Source organism: Myripristis murdjan, chromosome 22 (assembly GCF_902150065.1).
Source record: "Myripristis murdjan chromosome 22, fMyrMur1.1, whole genome shotgun sequence".
Lineage (NCBI taxonomy): Eukaryota > Metazoa > Chordata > Actinopteri > Holocentriformes > Holocentridae > Myripristis > Myripristis murdjan.
In genome coordinates this window covers 29,066,459-29,086,640 of record NC_044001.1, presented here as the reverse complement: position 1 = coordinate 29,086,640, position 20,182 = coordinate 29,066,459, and the positions used below count along the sequence as shown (strand labels likewise).

The window sequence follows — 20,182 nt, the reverse complement described above, 5'->3', positions numbered from 1 at the left end:
GATTGCAGTAACTGCTGTGCCAACTGGAAACACATGTCCCGATATGTGTTGTCAAAACCTCCAAACACTTGCAGTCTTCACATCTCCTTACACTCTTGAGCTTCTGGAAACACGTCACTCAAGTGGCCACTTGACTAAGTACACAGACTGTTCACACCTGGCACTAAATTGTTTCTTGCGTGATGGGATCAAGTGGCCAGCTCTAAGGACAGGTGTGAATGCAGCCAGGATGAATTGGGACCCAGTTGCTCAGATCACATTCAAACACTACACTAAGACAAATGCATTAAAATGGCAGTAAATTATTCTTTATAATCTTATGGCCATGGATGAGCACTTAATATTTCATCTGTTAATTTCCAGTTGTCAGTCACTGCCACAATTACACCACAGAATAAAAACTTCAATATAGTGGGTGCAACAATAAAAAAGAAAAAAAAGTGTGAAATTCTGATGGGACTTAATCTGTATAAATTAATGATCTGTACTCCTTCGTACTGTGTTCTGTTTTTAGTGTTTTTATTGTTTATTTTATATTTGACTTTGTATCAACCCATCATCTCTTGACAAGCTGGAGGCGGTTTCCATCTCTTTTATCGCTCAAGTTGAGCATTGCTCCACACAATACACAAACACTGATACTCAGATCCAGACATTTTGCCCTCCACATGGACTGCTGACCTGCATGAAACCACTCAGACTACAAACTGAAACTGAAACTACAAATGGAAACCAGAACGCTTCCCATACCAAAATCTTGTCCCTTGGGAGAGAGAGAGAGAGAGAGAGAGACAGGGAGAGAGAGAGCAAGATAGAGGGAGAATTTGTTAATTTTTTTTTCCTATTAAATTTACTCCAACAACCTGATTTCCCTACAGAAATCAGTCAAGTATCTTTCCTCTTCAGTGCTGGTCATGCATGAGTTGGAATGTTCTCTCCCAGTGTTGTAGGTCAGTCTGCACAAAGCCACTGTACGTTCTTCTTACCATGTCAACTTCAGAGATGCTGTCCAAGCTCTCCACCTGTACATCCACTCCAACAGGAATTGCGGGGCCTGGAGAAGAAAAGTACATTAAGAACAAAGGATCTGAAACTACACCACAATATGGCAGCAGAAAGCACAGAGCGGGTGGGAGGCTAAGAAACATTCAGAGCTTTCTTCCAGCTGCATCCAGCTAGTATCCAGCACTCAGTAGAGGACGCTGAACATTTTGATATGTAACATGGTGCAGGTTTGGTTAAAACTTTGGGAGAAAACACAGAAAGAAAGAGATGTTTAAAGCGAGTATCTGCTGGAAAAGCCTGTCTTGGACTTGGCAGAGGTAAAATCTTGAGGTTAGATTGCTGCGACCCTGGCTTGGTTAGATTCAGCAGAAAATGCTAAAAATGTACATATAAAACATGCATGTTAGTTTAAAACTGCAGTAACAAACACATTGAGCAGCCTATCACTGAATTTCACCGTCTCCAGTGCTGAACACAAACCTCGTCTCATTTAGCAACAACAACTAGGGTGGGCGACTTTAATCAATGGAAAGAAGTATAGGCAGGAAAGAGGGTGTGTTCTATTGATTTCTTCAGCAATCAACAGCACACACCCAAGTGAATTGCATATACCAAACATGCCTGCATTCAATAGAAAAATGAGGGGGCACTAGTTTAAACTGTCAGTTCCACCAGGTCTTCCTGGAGTGAGGTTCTCAGTCACTTGTTCTGAATTTATTCAGCAAACAACAGAATGAAACAAGTTAATGATATCTATTTATTTCCATGTTTTTAAAGGAATCTGGCCAAATTTATCAGGACTGTGAGCCAGCTTTTCAGTGGAATCCAGGGATTGGCATTAGTCTCATTTAAGCAGTGTTGGAACAAGGGATCACCCCATATTATGCAAGCGCAGAGGAAGTGGAACAAGTGACCCAAAAACAGCTGCTCGATGTGAATTCTGTTTCGTAGAGGGATTATTTTAATGGGAAAGAGGAAATTCCAGAGACACTTATAGTACTGATGACAAAAGATTAATCCCTTAAATGCTGATTTTCCCTGAAATTTCCCCTAAAGTAGCTTCTAAGTTAGGGAAAGCATTTTTTCCCCATACTGTAGGACAACTGTAGGACATCATGCATATTTGCTAGCGGCAGTGCTTTATTGCGGCTACATAACACTTACATTGAATGAAATATTCATAACCAAGCTGCCATTGTTTTATGGCTGCAGCATTACATCAAACTGAAAATACACATGTCTTAAGCATCATTTTATACATGTATTTCTCTAAAATTCAGGGCATATTTGGTGTCTTTGGAAACTTTGGGATCTCCACTAGAATTTCAAATAAAGTTGTGTGGGTTTAACACAGCTTGACTGCGCAGTGATGACAAACCCACCTGTGGGTGCAGCAGAGTTGAGGAGGTTTTAAAATAAATAAATACGAATAAGTTTCTTCAGTTTTACCAGTGAGCATTTGTTCTCAGCAGTGCAAGAGTTGCTGGAGGGCTGCTTTCCTGTTGCTTTCTGCCCAAACCATCTTGTTGCATCTTGTTGTGGCAGGATGCCAACGTAACGGGACAAACGCAACACACAGCACTCAAACCACAGTGAGGCTGCCCAGGCTGACACATCTTGCATGTAACATAACATCGCGTCAGTTTGTTTCTGGTTGGCTCTTTTAACCACGCTGCTTAATAGTAGCAACATTTCCAGGCGTTTTCAGTGTGAAAATCTTGTCTCCTAAACAAGTGTTTTTCAAAGTGAATATCATTTTAATTATAAGTAAATATCATTTGAATCATTATAAATATAGTTTTCCAGCCATATCTATATCTATATCTATCTATCTATATATCTATCTATCTATATCTATATCTATATCTATATCTATATCTATATATAGATATAGATATATATATATAGATATATATACACACTCATGTTCTATTTATTTATTTATTTATGGTCATGCTCAGGCAATTTTACTGATGTGCTTGTTTTACTTTTTATTGTTTTTCTGGTTTTACAATCACTTTTTCCCATGTTTTTGAAAGCAATCAATCACCCACAGAAATCAATCACTTTAGATGGGGGTCCAGGGCTTAATGACAGTCAGCTTGGGCTCCAGATCATGAGGAAGTTAAAACCATTAAATATCCAGTACTACACCCTGGACAGGATGCTTTTTTTCATCCCATTGCTTTGCAATCAACAACATCTGCCTACAGGGGGCGCCATTATTCCATTTACTATGTCTAGATGACTGAATTCTGTATGGAGTCATGTCTCTGGCATTTTTGACCTCACCTATGGCCTCTACGTAAAGATAACTGCATTACATGACCCTATCACATGTAACCATTCAGCCTAGCGGAGCATACAGTAACACACAGTACACAGATAATGCCAGACTGGAGGGAAGATTTGCAGGCGATTTGAACCACTTTGCATCACTTATCTATACAGTCTGTAATCCAAAGAGATTAGCAGAGACACTAAATGCTAGATTAGAGTCACCGGTCCCCAAAGCCATTGAGATGAGGGGCTGTGGAGGGATCTCTGTGTTTGGGATTACTCTTCACTTACTGGAACAATGGCATCAAGTGTATCACTGTTCTTAGCACATGGGGCACAAGAGGTTTTCATCTAAATAACTAGGCAAGAACAACTGTGAGGAACAGCTGTTACAAAAATAAGGAAATGCAAGGAAAAGCAAGTAACAACTGTTATATGTAACTGCAAAAACAGTTTTGTAACAAAGGTAACTAACTGTAAGCAATAACTGTGACATAAGTCAAAATGATTAATAACTTCAGTAACAACTGAGTGGGACTGCAAGTGTGCTTGTAAACTGTACACTTCAGGTACAGTAAACTGTGTGACTAAAAATGAAGCAACTATAGGTCATAACTACATGTAAAGAACTAATAGACTAACTGGAAGTAACTTTAGCAACTGGAAGTAACTTTAACTCTTTGAAACCTAACTTGATCACTGAGGGAAACATGGGGAAAAAGGTGATGAGCAAATTAACAAGAAACGACCCGAACATTTACAAGAAATTAGTAAGAAGTCACAAGAAAACTTCCAAAAAATGACCAAATTACAAAACAATTAGTAAAGAAAAAAACACTAGAGAGGTTGGCAAAACAACTCGAAAATAAGTCTATCATTAAAAATAATATTTTAAAAAATTGCAGTAAAATATTAATTATTATATTAGAAATTTGAATTGAAATTACATTAAATTACAAATAATAATAACAAAATTATCAGTCTATATCAATATCTATCTATCTATATAACAATATATCTATCGATATTTATATATATTTATTTGTGCATATATCACAAGATAAATAAAGACGAATAAATATTGAAAACAAAAAGAAAGAAAAAGTGAATTCTATTACAAGGGTGAAATAAACCCTGACCCTAACCCCGAGCCTGGCCATGGGTTCCTGGGTTTCCACGTGCTGCTAACTGAAAGTTACAGCTGTAACTGACTGACAACCCGAAGGAAATCTAAATAGCTACAAGTAACAAATGATGGTACGTAATTCATATCAACTACATGTTCAGAATCTAAATTTGCCATCCATACAGTGTACTAGATTAGTTGTATTTGTTTATGTAACCCAACAGTTGTTCATATTTTAATGTACTTTATTGCTGTTGTTTGTTTTTGATTAGTTTTTTACATATTAGATTATCATTGGTGTTATGTATATTGTAAACCGTGAGTGGAACTATGAAGTTGTGTTCAAATGGTGCTCAACAGCAGCTGGATTTTCAAAAGACTGCTGTCCTTTGATGCAGCTCCACTTAATGGAGATTTTTTTTTTTTTTTTTTTGTTCTTTGAGTTTCGATCAAAGTAGCTTGTCTTAGATTAGATATCAAAGTCGCGCTCGAAACTGAGATGTATGCCTATTAACTCTTCACTGAAAGTAATTACTGCTTAAGTGCTCGCTGACACGGCTGTAATTTCCAATTTTTGTTTGTGGCAGCAGATGAAAACTTAGCAAAATAAATGGTCTGGGTAATTGGGTAATTGGAATTTTGGTTCAAACATGCTGGGAACCCTCCTACCAAATATGATAGTTAGATTTTGTGATCTGATTAGAATGATAAGTGACTCGGGTTGGCTGGTCGGTGCACTGAAAGAAAACATGGACGGTAGACCCTGGATAGTTTGAAGGATTTGACATGCAGACTGCTGATTGGTGAACTGATTTAGTGTGAGACCCCTTTAGTTCTTGGTGTGAAATCAGTGCAGATACCAGATATCAGTGTTCAGGCTGCATAGTTTTGTCTGAACACGACCCGAGAGGGAAGCACAGTAGACGAGCCTGACCTGAACCTGACAGACATTCTTTTTTTTTTTTCTTTTTTCTTTTTTTTTGAGCCCGACTTGAGCCCCAGATTTTACTTGTCCTCCATCGCTAGGTTACATTTACCACCTGAAACAGCCTACGTGTTGCCTTCAGTGTCATCACATAAACTCCAGCACTGTGCAAGAAGTTGCCCAGAACAGATAGTAAGTCCATCATTTCTATTTATCTTACACTGGAGTTTCACTAACATGGCGCCAACATGAGCAAACTCGACCTGAACCCGGATATAATTTCTAAATTTCTGCCCGAACCCAGCCCAACCCATTTCTCCAAAACACCTGATCTCTGTTTTTACAGTACTTTGACAGCTGATCCCCCAACACACACAAAACTACTGCAGCTATTACTACTACTAACTTAAATTACTTATTGCTTTTGGCTCTTTTCATTTTCCCCTCTTTCTTTACTTATCTTCCAATTTTTTTTCCCCAGCATGCCTTGTTTGATGGATCATGGCATGTTTAATTCATACTACCTTTACTGTCTTGTTTGTTGCTATAACCCACTGTTATGTCTATTGTCCCAACAATAATAATAAATAAATGAATGCATCCAAGTACTTAGATATTGAATGCGAGTTTTTTCTGTCATGGCCAAATAGGAGCTTGAATATGACTGATCTTTAGACTGAAGTTTTTGAAGATTTTTATTTTAGTGTTTAGTGAATTTAAGTATGTTGTTGGTCAACAAAAAAACAATACACATTATTTCACCAGGTATAAAGAGTGAAGCAACTCTAAAGAGACTGAAGAAAGGAAGAGTAGTAGAAGGCTACAGCGTGTCAACATTTCATTTAAAAAAAAGGTTCATTTCATGACACAAGAAGGTGCTCATTGGACTTACGGGGAGATATTTCCAAGAGAAAGTTCAAAAATTCAAAGGCAGCTCTTCTTGTTCATTAAAAAGCCTTTATTAAAGGTGGCTTAGCCTACATGATTTAAAAAAGAAGTTTCAACATGTGCATTACATGTTGAACTTTCTCTAAAGAGACTGGTTTGGAAAAGCTCATTTGGATAGAAAAACTCCAGCTAACACTGTACAGTTCCACAAATTTGTGAATCTTCATACCTGATGGCATTACAAGTTTGGGTCTTACTTCAGAGTTTTCTGATTTCAGGAAAGAATTGTTCACATCTTTAAAAGTTGAGTGGTCCAAAACTATGGGAATAACATACAATTGTTCCTATAGTTCCATAATCAGTGTTTTTACTGTGGGCTATTTTATGCTCCCCTTCTCTTTTCCTCTGGTGCTATCTGAAATAGTTATTAATATTTCAAATTGAGTGTCAACAAAAAGTAAAATTGTAAGCATTGTAAGTAAAATTGTGACTGTCAAAAAAAATCTGATTGTAACAATTCCCAGTGTAATCTACTCAATAAGTACTTCACGTCAAATATGAGCAGGTGACCTAACCAATATGTCCACCTGAAGATTTAAAGGTACATTATGCAAAGTGTGCTGAGATTCAGCTGGAGTGAGGTCTGGTTAGACTCATGACAAAAACCATGGGCTAATGTTAGGGTCAACATGGTTTTCATTGTTGGCCAACTTGCTGATAAATTATGTGCTTCTCTCATCCCTCCCTTATTTCACCCTCTGAAATTCTGCGTAGTGCACCTTTACTTTTCATATGGGGTCCTGACAGTCTCTGTGAAACTGACTCAGTCACCTGGGGCAGAAAATCATGGCTTTTTGAGGGTTCTGTCGCTGTCACCGTGCAGCTCACACCAACAACAAAGGAGCAGATGAAATTTAACGCACAACGTTAATTAAAATCAGCCGCTGCTTGCTGCTGAAGTTATTTAAAAATGATTGGAAGCCATTGGCTAAAGCCACTGCCAGACTAATGCTGATGTTGGCAAACTACCGATTAGCTGTGGTCCAGGGCCTGTCAGCCTAGCTGGGCGAACAGGCTCAGTTTCATACTGACACCAAGAACAGCTACACGCCTCCACCTTGATTGTTGTCAGTTGCTAACTCTGTTGCCCTTAGCTTGTCTGTGGCTAGGCTATGTTAGCGTTAGCCTGCTAGCCTGCTTCTCAATGGAAAGAGCATTTTCAGGGGATATACACTACTGTTTACATGAACCACATGAGGAAACACTTCTGTTGTCATATTTTGTGTTGTCTGAATTTCTAGCTAGTTTTTTAAATGCTGCACGTGTTGTCAAATTGATGATGTTTTTTGTCTATTTGTGTTTTCTTCAGCTCATATAAATATAGGGAGTCTGAGAAATTGTTGTCATTTCCCTGCGTCCTGACTGAAGAACAACTGAAAAGCATTAATTTTCACCTTTCCTATCATATCTTGTAACGCTATCAAACAGTAACGTTTGCTGGCTTGAATGCTAACGTTAGCATTTCCATGACATGAGAGGAATTTCAACGCAAAAAAAGTTTTAAGGGCAGCGGGCTTCGTCAGTTTGGACAAGAGGTGTAAATTCAGCACTCTGGGGCATTTGAGGGGCACTGCAGTTGCTTCTTCTATGCTAAAACTGTGTCAAAGTTTCCATATAGCAAGATAGCAAGAAAGACAGAACCTTGAATTAAAAGTGGAATTCTTTTTGGAGCTCCTTTAAACTGCTCACACAGGACACAAAAGGGATGCACATTTACTATGCAGCATAGCCCGCTTCACCTATAATGCACAATTTTTGTAACAACTACTCACCGTTTGCTGCCTTCAGCTACTTGAAAGGCTGCATTGTAAACTCGGATTCCAAAAATGCTCCGATTAACTCTGAGCCAGTGAAAAAAAAGAGGATCCATGCTTTTACCACAGCAACAAGCTGTCAAAAGTTTGGTTTGAAAAGCTCATGCTCATCATGAAGTATAATCCATGTCTCCACTATTCATTTGTATGCTCATTACTTCCCAAACACAGACCACTTCAGGAAAATCCCCTCATGTCCACCCATGTGGTATGCAGCATGAGCGTGAGCTTTTGAAATTGAATTTTTGATAGCATTTTGCAGCAAAATTGCAAAATTATTTTTTTTTCATTGGATCAGAGATGGCTGACGTTTTTGAAAAAAAGAAAAAAAAAAAAGTTCTTACGTACTGTAGTGTTGCCAGTTACCAGTCAGGACACTGGCCGAGAAAAATCATAAATAGCGTAAACGTGACCAATGCAGGCTTATCTATTAACAAGGTGAGGAAAATGGACAATCTGAGATTCATCCCTTAAGTGGAAAATACAGCTCTCAGAATTGTTTCTACAAGGACAAAAAAAAAAAAAAAAAAAGTTATCTTTGGAATGTTTTTGCCTCTACTGTTGCAGTACAATGTAAGTACAGCCCTTTTTTGATGGGTTATTTCTCAGCCATGTAGGGAATTGTCCTCAGGGAGGGCAGCTGGAGTTGAGCTAAAAAGCCCAGCTGTGACTCGCACACGTGAGCTCACTATATGACCACTGCACTTATCCTTGTAAGTGTAATGGGCTTACCCCCTTGCCTGAACTTACCCCTTCAGGCAAGGGGGTAAGCCCAGAATAAAAATTTCTATTTATCCCTTTGCAGATTTTCAGCTTTATCTCTATGTATTTATCATAGCACATGCCCATATGCACCATTATACTTGTCAATACTGTCTGTATCTCATAGAAGGGCGCCACTCATCCCCCTGAATCCTACACTTGATGATGCAAGCAGGGGCCTCGCAGCAGCAACAAAGACTCGTTTCAGTCCCAAGACTTCTCATCACTCTCTTCACTATATAAGACTGTGAGACCCTGAAACCAGGAGCACTAAAGCTGTGGCTTTTCTTGCAGTGAAGAGTCTGCCAAAGGGATACGGACATTATTGACAAGTGTCAGGGCATATATAAACATGCCATATGATGACGAGTAAATAGAGATCAGCTTGAGAATCAGTTGGAAAAGTGGCTCTATAATTGCCAAGATCAGATTTTATCAAGAACCACTGACTTTTGTGGTTAATGTTTTTCTCTGCAAAGGAGCCAAATCGATTGTGTGTGGTTTGGGTTTGAGTGAGACTGTAGCAGTGATGTAGCCTGGACCCAGCCCTCGTGAACCATCACGCCCAGAGATGGACACAAATACATCAAAATGATCTTGTTACAAATTACAAATACCTGCTCATCAAATGTATCAAAATAAAAGACCAAATACTGGCATGAGAATAGTTTTATTACTTGTATTTAATTAAGATACAAGTAATTTGAAACTACAAAAATACATTATATACAAACTGATACGATCACATTTAGGCATTTAGTAGCCTCAATATGGGTCTGTAATAAGCAACCCTTGACTGACAGAGTGAACAGCCTATTGAAATGCAACTGAGGCAACTGAGCAGTGCTAAAAATTGTGGTCATAAGTGTGCCAGACCACCTCTGAGTATCGTCTGAGCGACTGGATCTCAGTGTGTCCTCAATGCGTCTTGGATGCATTCACACCTGTCCTTAGAGCTGTCCGCTTCAGGTCAAATATAGCAAGACCCATTTTAATCCCAGGTGTGAACACTGATTGGCAATGTCAGAGCCAATCAGATGCAGAGTAGGATGCAGGTGGGGAAAAAAATTACTCTTCCTGGATCTGAAAGGACATCATGTCACAATTCACGTACATTTAGCCAAAGATTATGATTTGGTGGTTTTTTTTTTTTTTTTTTTTCCCTATAGTTCAAACCTGGGGATAAGAATGTGTCTTACTTGTGAATAAAATTAAAATATTTTGTTACAAATTACATCTTCTTTCTGTCTAGCAAATTACAAATCACAAATACGCATCACATGCACATATTTGAATTACGTGGCAACTCCTGAGGTCTGGAACTGCTCGAATTCCCAGGGGTAGATTTCACCGGAATCTGTGCAAGACGCCTGATTGACGGGTCACCAAAATCTCTAATACGTTCTCTTCTTAGAGGTAAAGACACATGGTAACAGCCACTAAGAATCGTGATGTTACTCACAGCAAGCTAAATCTGGTGAGTTCCTCTGTTCTAGAGAAATGTTACAGCACTGATAACTTGGTGACTTGCTGATTGTAGCAGGGTTATTTTTGCCCCGTTGGCAGAGGGATGACCTTGTTGGTCTGTCCATCCATCCATATGTCCATTCAGATCTTTAAGCCAAGGCAACATGTCTTAAAATCTATTGCGGCATAACGTTCATGATGCCCAGAGGATTAACTCATAACCTTTGCTGTAGCACCACCCTCAGGCCAAAATGTCAACTTGTACACAAGATATCATGACAACTCATTAGTGGACTGGCTTGATATTCAGTGAGTGCATTCTCTCTAAAAGAAAATTTCTTATGATACTGGTGACCTCATGAGTTTTCCTGTAGTGACACTTTTTGGCCAAAGTGCCAGATTTGAAATGCATGCAATGTCCAAATGCATGGAACATCCAAACATACTCCCAAAACACCATGAAAACCATTGGGAAAAGGAAAACTAGTTCACTTTTCACACCAACTGGCCAAAGCAGCGTGATTAACTTTTAGTATAAATCCTACATGTGGAACTAGCATACCTCGGCAACCACATGGTGTTGGGTGCTTTCTAATTTGTTAATGACTAGGGGCAAGTTAGCTAGTGTTAACGTTAAAAGCTAATGTTAGGCAATGTGTAAGTAGGCGAACTTGCGAATATAGATTTATGCACAATATATTATAATCCCTGATCATGGACCCAGATACACACAAGGCAAAGCATTACCCATGTTGCCAGCTTGGTGATTTACTCGGTGGCTTGATTCCTCAAAAGTGACCAGCAACAAAAACTTTTTCTGATCTTTGGGTGAGTGCACATTGTAACATTCATTATAGCCTATCACAAATGAGGATTGTGTTTACATTTTTATACAGTACAGGCAGATAAAGCAAAAGATGTGTTTATAAAAATGGAATTTAGGTTTATGATAAAAAAAAAAAGCTATATGAATATGTTAATGTGTCTGTTAATATGTCAGCTAGTTTCACAGTTAATAATTTCCTTCCCTCAGTGCCTGAGGAAAGTGTGAATATAGCTCTTGTAAATATATAGTTAGTTCATCACTGTGGACTTGATTTCTGTAATTGGCTATTCTTTATTCACATTTCATCTCTCCCAAAACTAACCATTGCTCTCTCACGCAATGTCATTTATATGCAGATTAGTTCAGTATGCAAATTAGAGGCTAACAAATTTCTAACAGCTAAGTGGTTAGCCACCCATGATGTCCCGTCACACATTTTCAAGTTCTCGTGATTGTTACACCTCTTATTACTTTTGGATGACAAAAGTTACAAAATAACACAAAAGCACAAATTAAAAATAAGTGTGTGTTCAGTGTGTGGGATTGTTTTAATTATTTGTTGTCATCCTTGAACATTTACTACAGATCAGCCGGAGAAATAAGCATGGCTAGCTATAATTATGTTTACTTCTCAGGAGCAAGGTAGAATGATTCTAGTCACTAATTATAATAGGTAATTATTTAGTGTTGGAAAGAAGCAGCAGAATTAAGTGCACCCAGTCCAATTTAAGAGAGAGAGACGGACAAAAACAGTTTAAAACACCAGCTTAAATCACAGACTGTGAGATCAAGCGATAATTACGTGAAATCGCCATGTTTCACATAATCATCCCTGCATTTCCTCCGAGGGAAGATGAGTTCAAATATGAATTCCATATTTGGGCAAAGGTATTTGCGCTCACCGTTACGTCAGACCTCTGAAGTCTATTAGTGTGATAACAGCACAGTCTATTCTGCTGATGTAATGGCTGGGGAGGCTGTCGTTAATATTCTCCTTAGTAACGAGATTTCATGGCAAAATGATTTGTTTTGAATAAAATTGACTTTGACTTTGATCACCTTGAATGGATCTAAAACTGTTAGATCCACCCAAGCTCCAAATCCCCTGCGTTTGAGGCTGTTAATTTCCCACCCTGTATTACTTAAGCAAGCAAAACTACATGTCACTTTCAGATTTGCTCTAGTTAAGAATCTCATAATGCTGAACAACAGGTGCTTCATAAATATATCCTCACTGTAACTTTCTAAAAACTGGTGATTGAATGTACTTTTGCAGCCCGTGCTGAACCTATTCTTCTTTCTGTGTGTTCTACAGTTTGGACAAAGTGTCATTTGCGGAGTAACAGCTGTCTGGTGGCGTAACAGATTGGTGCCTGTGCTAATCTAAGCTGTAAACAGGAGGTACCTCTGCCAGCTTAATCTGGTCATCAGTGCTGGAGGGGGGGCTTGCCATGCAGCTAGGCAAAGCTAGCCTATGCTAAACTAACAAAGGCATGCAAGCTAAATTACGCTAGGCTTAGCTAGCTGCTAAAGCTACTCCAGTCACCACAAATTAAGCCGGCATCTCCAGATGGCAGCTGGCCGCGACTAACCCATCCATCAGTGAGCACTGCTTAAAGCTTTAGCAAAAAAATTAAAAAAGAAATAAAAAAAAGAAAAAGAAAAAAGAAAAAGAAAACAGAAAAAAAAAGAAACAAAAACTGTGATGATTACTCTAACATTCCCCCGAGCTAAAGTTCCCTCCCAGATGACACACACTCACTGAGGATAGCATGTCACTTCAGTGCTTGGGGATAAAGCCAGCAACAAGCTACTGCTGATCATGACATTTCATAAGCTGTGCCACATTTCCTGCCAATAACAAATATTTCCCTGTGCGCACCATGGAGAGCTACAGTGCAGCATTTCATTTGGTTATAAATGATAAAGCAGCAGCAAGCCAAAGTCAATGGATTATTTCAGTCTTCCCTTTGATGTAGTGAGCTCGATACAATCTAGTAATTGAATCGCCACAGTCTCAACATCAAACTAATGGCAGCAACAGTCACAGGCGTGATGTGTTTGGTGGATATCATGCCACGTTATTTTAAGACTTGCGGAGGCTGATAGTCAGTGGCTTCATTTACAATGTGTTTCCAAGAGCCTCTAAACGGAATGTAACAACACCCATACCATTATGTCCATTTTGAGCAATGCACAAGAATTAATGACCCCTGAACAATGCCATCTAAAAATTCCTCTCGAGTCTCTTAAGCCCACGTTTCATGGCTTTCCTGTAATTGCAGCCTTCATTATGTTAACAAAGCGCACCTTGACAACACCTCGCCAAAACTGTTTAAGCATGTCAAGCATGGACATGTTGAAGTATGCAAATATAAATGTATGTAACTGTTTAAATCTTGATGGTAAATCAATCTCAGTGGGCAACAAGAGAGGATTGGTGGTGGTAGCTGGGCTGGTCCCAGTGGTAATACTGTGGATGTAGTGGGAAACTGTATCAGTGTGAGGTGGAGCCCTGACAGTTTTCTTTTCTTTTCTTTTCTTTTTTTTCTTTTTTTTTTTTTTTAAATCCCTTAAAATGAGTGTACTGAGTGCTGGATACTGGCTGGATGCACCAAATGCTAACTGTTAGCCTCCTGCCACATTCTTAATCCACTTAAACTGTTAAATAAACACAGTTTGAGTTTGATGATGTATAGCAGATTTTTACAGCTCTAAACGGCATAATAAATGCTAACCATTAAAAAAAAAAAAAAAAAAAAAAAAAAAAAAGGGGGGTCCTCAGTGCAGAAGTTACCGGAGCTTTCTCGATGGGGTTTTTTTTTTCATGATGTTAGCTGGGGGGAAGTCCATCTCAATGGCAGCAGGCTAACAGTTAGCATTTGGAGCATCCAGCCAGTATCCAGCACTCAGTAACAATGAGAGGAAGAGAGCACCACTACTGTCCTACAGAACAGCTGGGGGAGTGAAATAATATCAAATTTCAAAATGGGTGAATTATCTCTTTAAGCTTTCTTTGGCAGGTGCATCCTGTTTCCTGTCAGTATCAAGAGGTTTTTATGTCTCTGAATTATGTGTCAGATTTAGGCTACTGCAAATATTATCTACAATGATGCGCTCCAGTGCCCATGGGCTTATATCTACAGTGTCACAGTATTCATCAGAGGGTCAGCTATAGTGTGTCGGCTCTGTATTTTCCCCTTTATTGGATTTCTCTCAACCCAACTAAGACAGATTTTTCGTAGAAGTAATTTCACCGAATTCAGTGTTGTGCCCATAAGGTTACGCCGCTGCTTTAAGAGTGGAAGATGTATTAAAGTAATAGGTTGCATGAAACAACCCCACCTCTGACTTTGTGACCTCCAGTAAATCCGCAACACTGCTAAGCCATCACATTTTCTGAAAAGCACACGGCGGCTTCGGTGTACAGTCAACAGATCATAACAGCGCTCACTCCATACATCAAATGATCTGGCCGATGGGCTTTCTCTCTCTTTCCCTTCTGCAAGGATTAGCAACAAGCTTAATGTGTTATTTTACTGAGGATTAATAGCAATAATACAGTCCACACGTTAGCCACTCTCACTCCCCTGTCAGATGAAAGACCTGCAGTGTTTAACTCTGACAAGGATCATTTGAATAGGTGTTACGGAGAGTGTCACCACAATAATATGCGTCTTCACAAACCAGCCATGTAGGACATAATGTAACATTTTGTATTTCAAAGAGGAGACAAGAGATTATGTTGTGTTTCTTTGTATCATTTGTTGGAGATGCTCTTTGGTGTCAGGGTGAAGAGGAAAGGTAGGCATTCCAAGGCACTCCTCAAGCAAAAAATGTTAAAAGCTTTTATTTTATAGCTTGTTCAAAATAATGTTAAATGTTTACCATTGTTCTAATGTTCTTTTAAGCTTGCCTTTAATTAAAGGCCACATCATTTTTACCACCTTTACATAACATTTTAACTTTCCACTCTTCTAATATGCAAAGCATTGTGAGGCATAAGAGAGACTCCACAGCCGTGTGCATATTCAAATCCCTCCAGCCTAGTCCTGCTGAGAAACTTCCTGCACGTAAGAGAGTAGAGTATGAGCCTCTCTATACTAATGCGGTTAGAGCCATGTATCCTCTACTGGGACTTGGTGATTGTACCAAGACTATTTTTTCCCCCACTGGCAGACAGGAACCAAGGATGGCCTTGTTGGTCTGTCCATCCATCCATATGTCCATTCAGCTCTTTAAGCCAAGGCAACATGTCTTAAAATCTATTGGTTGGATATGAAATTTGGTGAGCACATTCATGATGTCCAGAGGATTAACTCATAACCTTTCCTGTAGCACCACCCTCAGGCCAACATTTCCACCATATCATGAAAACTCATTAGTGGATTGGCTTGATATTCAGTGAGTGCATTCTCTCTAAAAGATTTCTTGTGATATTGGTGACCTCATGACCTTTCCTTTGGAGCCACCTTTTGGTCAAAGTGCCAGATTTGATGTCTCAAAATCTATTTTTGCATGAAATTTGGTGAGCTCTGTCATGCTCCACAGAGCACACAGTCTGTCAATTTTGATGACCCTTTCTCTAGTGCCACCCTTAGGCCACAATGTTGAATTGATTTTTTTAAGTATACCAAGTAGACACATTCATGCACATGATGTGATGTTACTGACAGCAGGTTAAATTTATTTCCTCTGTATTTCCTCTGTTCCTGAGAAATATTAAGGCACCAAGACATTAAAAGATGAACAATTAACCAGTGTAAAAGTTGCTATTGCAGTGATGTCTGAAAAGGCACTCAGTTACTATGATTGGTTAAATGCTGACCTGTGGCTATTGGCCATTGGTGGAACAAGCACTGACTTCAGTAAGTCATCTTTGATAGAGACATGGACAGAACCCACTGAATTATAGTGCGATTCATGTGGTCTGGAAACCAGGCTGTGCAAATCTTTGATTTACACTGAGACTTGGAATCCTTTGAGACCAAGAGTCTTTTGCAACCAAGAAACCTCTGCTCAGAGAACCTCTTCATAGAAAGCGTCACCTTAAACCAAATGTACATACCCCATTATGTCACAAGTTGCCTGCTCCCATCATGCACCACCAGTGTACCAGTGACCAGTGAGAAAACCTGTGCTTCTTAGTCACATTTCCACCATGACCTGCTGCCCATGCTTTGCCTTTCCGCAGAGTAACAGTCCTAACAGAGGAGAGGCAACCCCCTACCCGGTAAGATGCTTTCATAATATGCTTCCAACAAGATACAACTTCAGAAGAACATCAGTCAGCCATTATACTCTATGGATGTGGGTGTATCTTAGTACACTATCTAAACATCATTAAAAAAGTTCAGCTGTGCGCAGATCCTACAAGTTTCAGTCGATTGCTCAACAGGGAAACATGCTTTTAAGCAGACCAACAAAAACCTTGCCTTGAGCTACTTTCCCTGTGAACTCTTCCAGTGATAAAGCTCCACTCTCGTTGGATTTCAACCGTGCATTGAAAAGAGGTTGAAGTGCACAGCTTGAACACAGGAATATGAAATGTCTTGTGAACTGCGGTATTTTTTTAATCGCACACAGAGGGATGACTCCGATCAGCTTGTTTAAAAAGTATCAAACTTGGGGAACAACTTCTTGCCGCCTTGTGCAACCATTGCAGCAGGAAATCATTCAAAAAATATTTCCTAGCCTTTGTCTCTTGGAGATTAGAGACATTGCTGGGCTGAAAAAAAGCACTCTTTCGTATGATTCAAGATAACACAAACATATCCTTCAATCCTGTCACAACCTGCACACATATAACACGCTAGGTGGTGGTTTGAGAAGCATTCCCCTTTGATTCCAAGATAGGGTTGGAAATACTAAATTGGTTTTGCATCGAAGTGCCCTTCATATCATAGGTTTAGGACATTCATCAGATGTGAGGCGAGAGCTCAAACTGCTGACATCAGTTTGAGCATGGGGTGGTGGGGGGTGGCTGCACTTCAACACCCTCAACTGCTCTGGAACTGAATCCTTCTCTCTTTCCCGCATTCCTTTCTTCGTTCAGCATTTGTTTGAAGTTACATATTATCACATCTGACATAACTCTAAGTTTGACTTCTCAAATAAGCGAGTAGCAGGGATGTAAAATTACATTATTAAATCTCACGGAGTCTATGGTACAAGCATTCATATGAGAGAAAAACGTGTAAAATCCTGGGGGGGATGGAAAAAAAAATCTGCAAAATGACCCATCAGACGCGAGATGCTCAGACTGGTTTTGACATTGCCTGAGGGAGAACAACATCCAAGCCCGTCTGCCTGCTTGCATGCACATGTGTGAATGATGATGCAAGAAAAGAAAAAAAAAGCGGAGGAAATATCCACACCCACCTCCAAATGCTGGCCTCATGGTGAAATCATGATCATCTACTTTGAGAAGATGCTCTGTCTTGGGTTTGCGAGACTTGGTCACGTCCGGAGGCTTCTTTGTCAAGGAGCTAAGAGGGAAGACAGCGCACACCGTCACAAAGCAGTCCATCAAAACAATACGTCTTGAAGAGATGAAAGGAGATGCACCTAAGCTGAAAATTGCTGCTTCTGCACTGTCTGATAACTGAAAACATAAAGTGCATAGCCTGACTGCTTGTACTGTGTAAGTGCTACTCCTGCTGTTTCGAATAAGGTTTGCTTCTGAATTTGCAAGAGTTCCTTTGAAGCATCCAAGTAGTCTGCATATAACAGAATGTGTCAGGGACTTCAGCATAGCAAGACAAGTTTTAATTCTCTTCGGCTGAATGTCACATTTAGATTTCAGAAACACTACTTAGATTATACCTCATGCCAGGTGAATAATGATTCCATTGATCTGACAGAAATTTCCACTGTTGGGGAATTTACTTCAAAAAAGGTAGTCAAATAAAGTTACTCATTACTTTCTATGAATTGTAATCACATTACCACACTAATTACTCTCTCTAAAAAGTAATGAGATTACTGATTAAACTGTGTCACTTTCTAAAACCCAGATCAGCCCTTATCAGAGGGAGAATACAAGACTGGACACCAAATCATATGAGTACTGAATTAGGAGCAATTTCGCTTATTAAACCATAATAAATAAGATGTAAAAATCTGATCCTAGACCAGCGGACAGGAGGCAGACTAGGCCAACACCTCAGCTGACATGGTATCTGTCAAAATGTCCAGTTCTCAGGTAACAGAAGTCATGAGAATTCTATTAGTGCAGTAACTGTAATGTGACAACGAAATTAAAACGTGATCCCTCACTTTATCTCGTAATTTAATTGCAGTAATCTGAGTAAAAGTTATCTAATTATGCCAAACACTGGAAACTAATCGTTGCAGCATGCAGGGTAAAGGACACACAAAGCTGTGCTCTCAGGAATTTTGTGAGCAATGTGCATATGTGTAAATCAGAAGCTCTGAACATGGACATGGGGCTCCTTAAATGTATGTGAATGTAATGCTGTGCTGTGCTGTGACACAATGGTGTGTGTGTGTGTGTGTGTGTGTGTGTGTGTGTGGTGAGAGCGACTGCGGGTTGTGGAGGGGATAGCTGCATTAAATCACCTCTCATGCACTCAACATGGCCCAGACCCGTGGCTTTAAGGCACGTCTGGACAGACAGCTGTAGGGTTTCTCCCCCAGCAACTTCACATAAGATAATACCAAGATGAAACTTTACTGGTGCCTATGGACAAACTAGATAAGGTCTGCTCTCCTTTTATTATGCATTTCTCCCAATGTTCATTTCAATTTGCTGAAATCAGTGATTTTCATGCCATAGACTCCCAACCAGAGCTCCTAAGCAACATTTGATCAGATTGTGTCCCAGCTCAGGACCCATGTGGAACATTTTACTTTGTACAGCCTAACTGTCACTGCCACTGTAAAATGAACAGCAGTTAAGTGTGAAACCTGTGATAACAACAGCACATTCTCTGATTGGGGTCATTTCTACTTTCTAATTCAATTCATTTTGCTGGGGGCATCATGACACCCCTTCAAAGACCACTGGAAGAACTGCTGGGACTGTCGGATCTGGGTCACGGGTCCGCCTCCCTCCACCACACCACCACCAGCAGCAGCATCACAACGAGCATCTCAAATTTGGGTAACGATAGTGACGATGATTATCATGATTAAATTATGTAATGTCGGTTCAAGGTCCAACTAAGCATCCGCAATCTGACATTTTGTCACCACTTATAATTTTATGTAATTTAATGTTATTTCTTTCCCCTGACATTCTCTGACTTACGTTCCGTGCTTTTGGGTCTCCACGGTGCCGGTCCATCTCCGCACACGGTGGCCGTGCTTACGGCACTCCCCGGTAACGACCAGACACAGAAGCAAAATCAGTGGTTTGATCAAATAAGGCATCGTGAGCGCACTATTCCACAGGTGAGTCCCTTGAAAGCCCCTTTCAGTCCATTCCCACCAGGTCTCACACGGCAGCGCATCTTTCTCTCAGCGGAGGGATGCGTCCTCGGTCATGGCATCAGGCGATCTGCCGGGGCTGCAGATGGAAACTCTCCGATCCTACACTCTGTCTGCACTTCTCACTGCTGAGAGAGAGAGAGAGAGAGAGAGAGAGAGAGAGAGAGAGAGAGAGAGAGAGAGAGAGAGAGAGAGAGAGTCCTCAACATCTGTACCCTACATGGTCCGAAAAAACGGGATTATTTGCAACCTCCTGTGACACAACACTCAGAGAGGTAGATTATTCCTCCCTCCAGTAAATAAAAACCTCGGCAAGGGCGTTGTGTTTCATTTCAACTCAGGGGGGGCACATCCACTGAATACTATCATGGGCGGCACATCACGCAATGTGCATACTAGTTGCTAAAATGCAAATGTGGTTTTCCTCAGTACAAACAAAAGGTTGAAATATGCACGAGAGTCTGCAGGTGAACGGAAAAGCGAGGATGAATATTGATCGGGTCCCAAACAGTGAGACGGTGACCTGATGCATGGGCGTAGGTTCCAGGGGGGACAAGGCAAGCAGGTGATCACATGCC

The 20,182-nt window shown here is 40.0% G+C and overlaps 1 protein-coding gene across 1 annotated transcript in view; it reads right to left on the bottom strand.

The window, feature by feature from the left end:
* gabrr2a (gamma-aminobutyric acid type A receptor subunit rho2a) overlaps window positions 1-19,681 on the bottom strand; it is a 44,448-nt gene extending 24,767 nt beyond the window's left edge. Inside the window, exons 1-3 of the mRNA XM_030044947.1 lie at window positions 19,426-19,681; window positions 17,535-17,641; window positions 987-1,054 (exon numbers count right to left, since the gene is read on the bottom strand). Coding sequence (XP_029900807.1) covers window positions 987-1,054; window positions 17,535-17,641; window positions 19,426-19,547 — 297 coding nt within the window. The 5' untranslated portion in view covers window positions 19,548-19,681. The remainder of the gene's footprint in view (window positions 1-986; window positions 1,055-17,534; window positions 17,642-19,425) is intronic.
* Window positions 19,682-20,182: the final 501 nt, after the last annotated feature.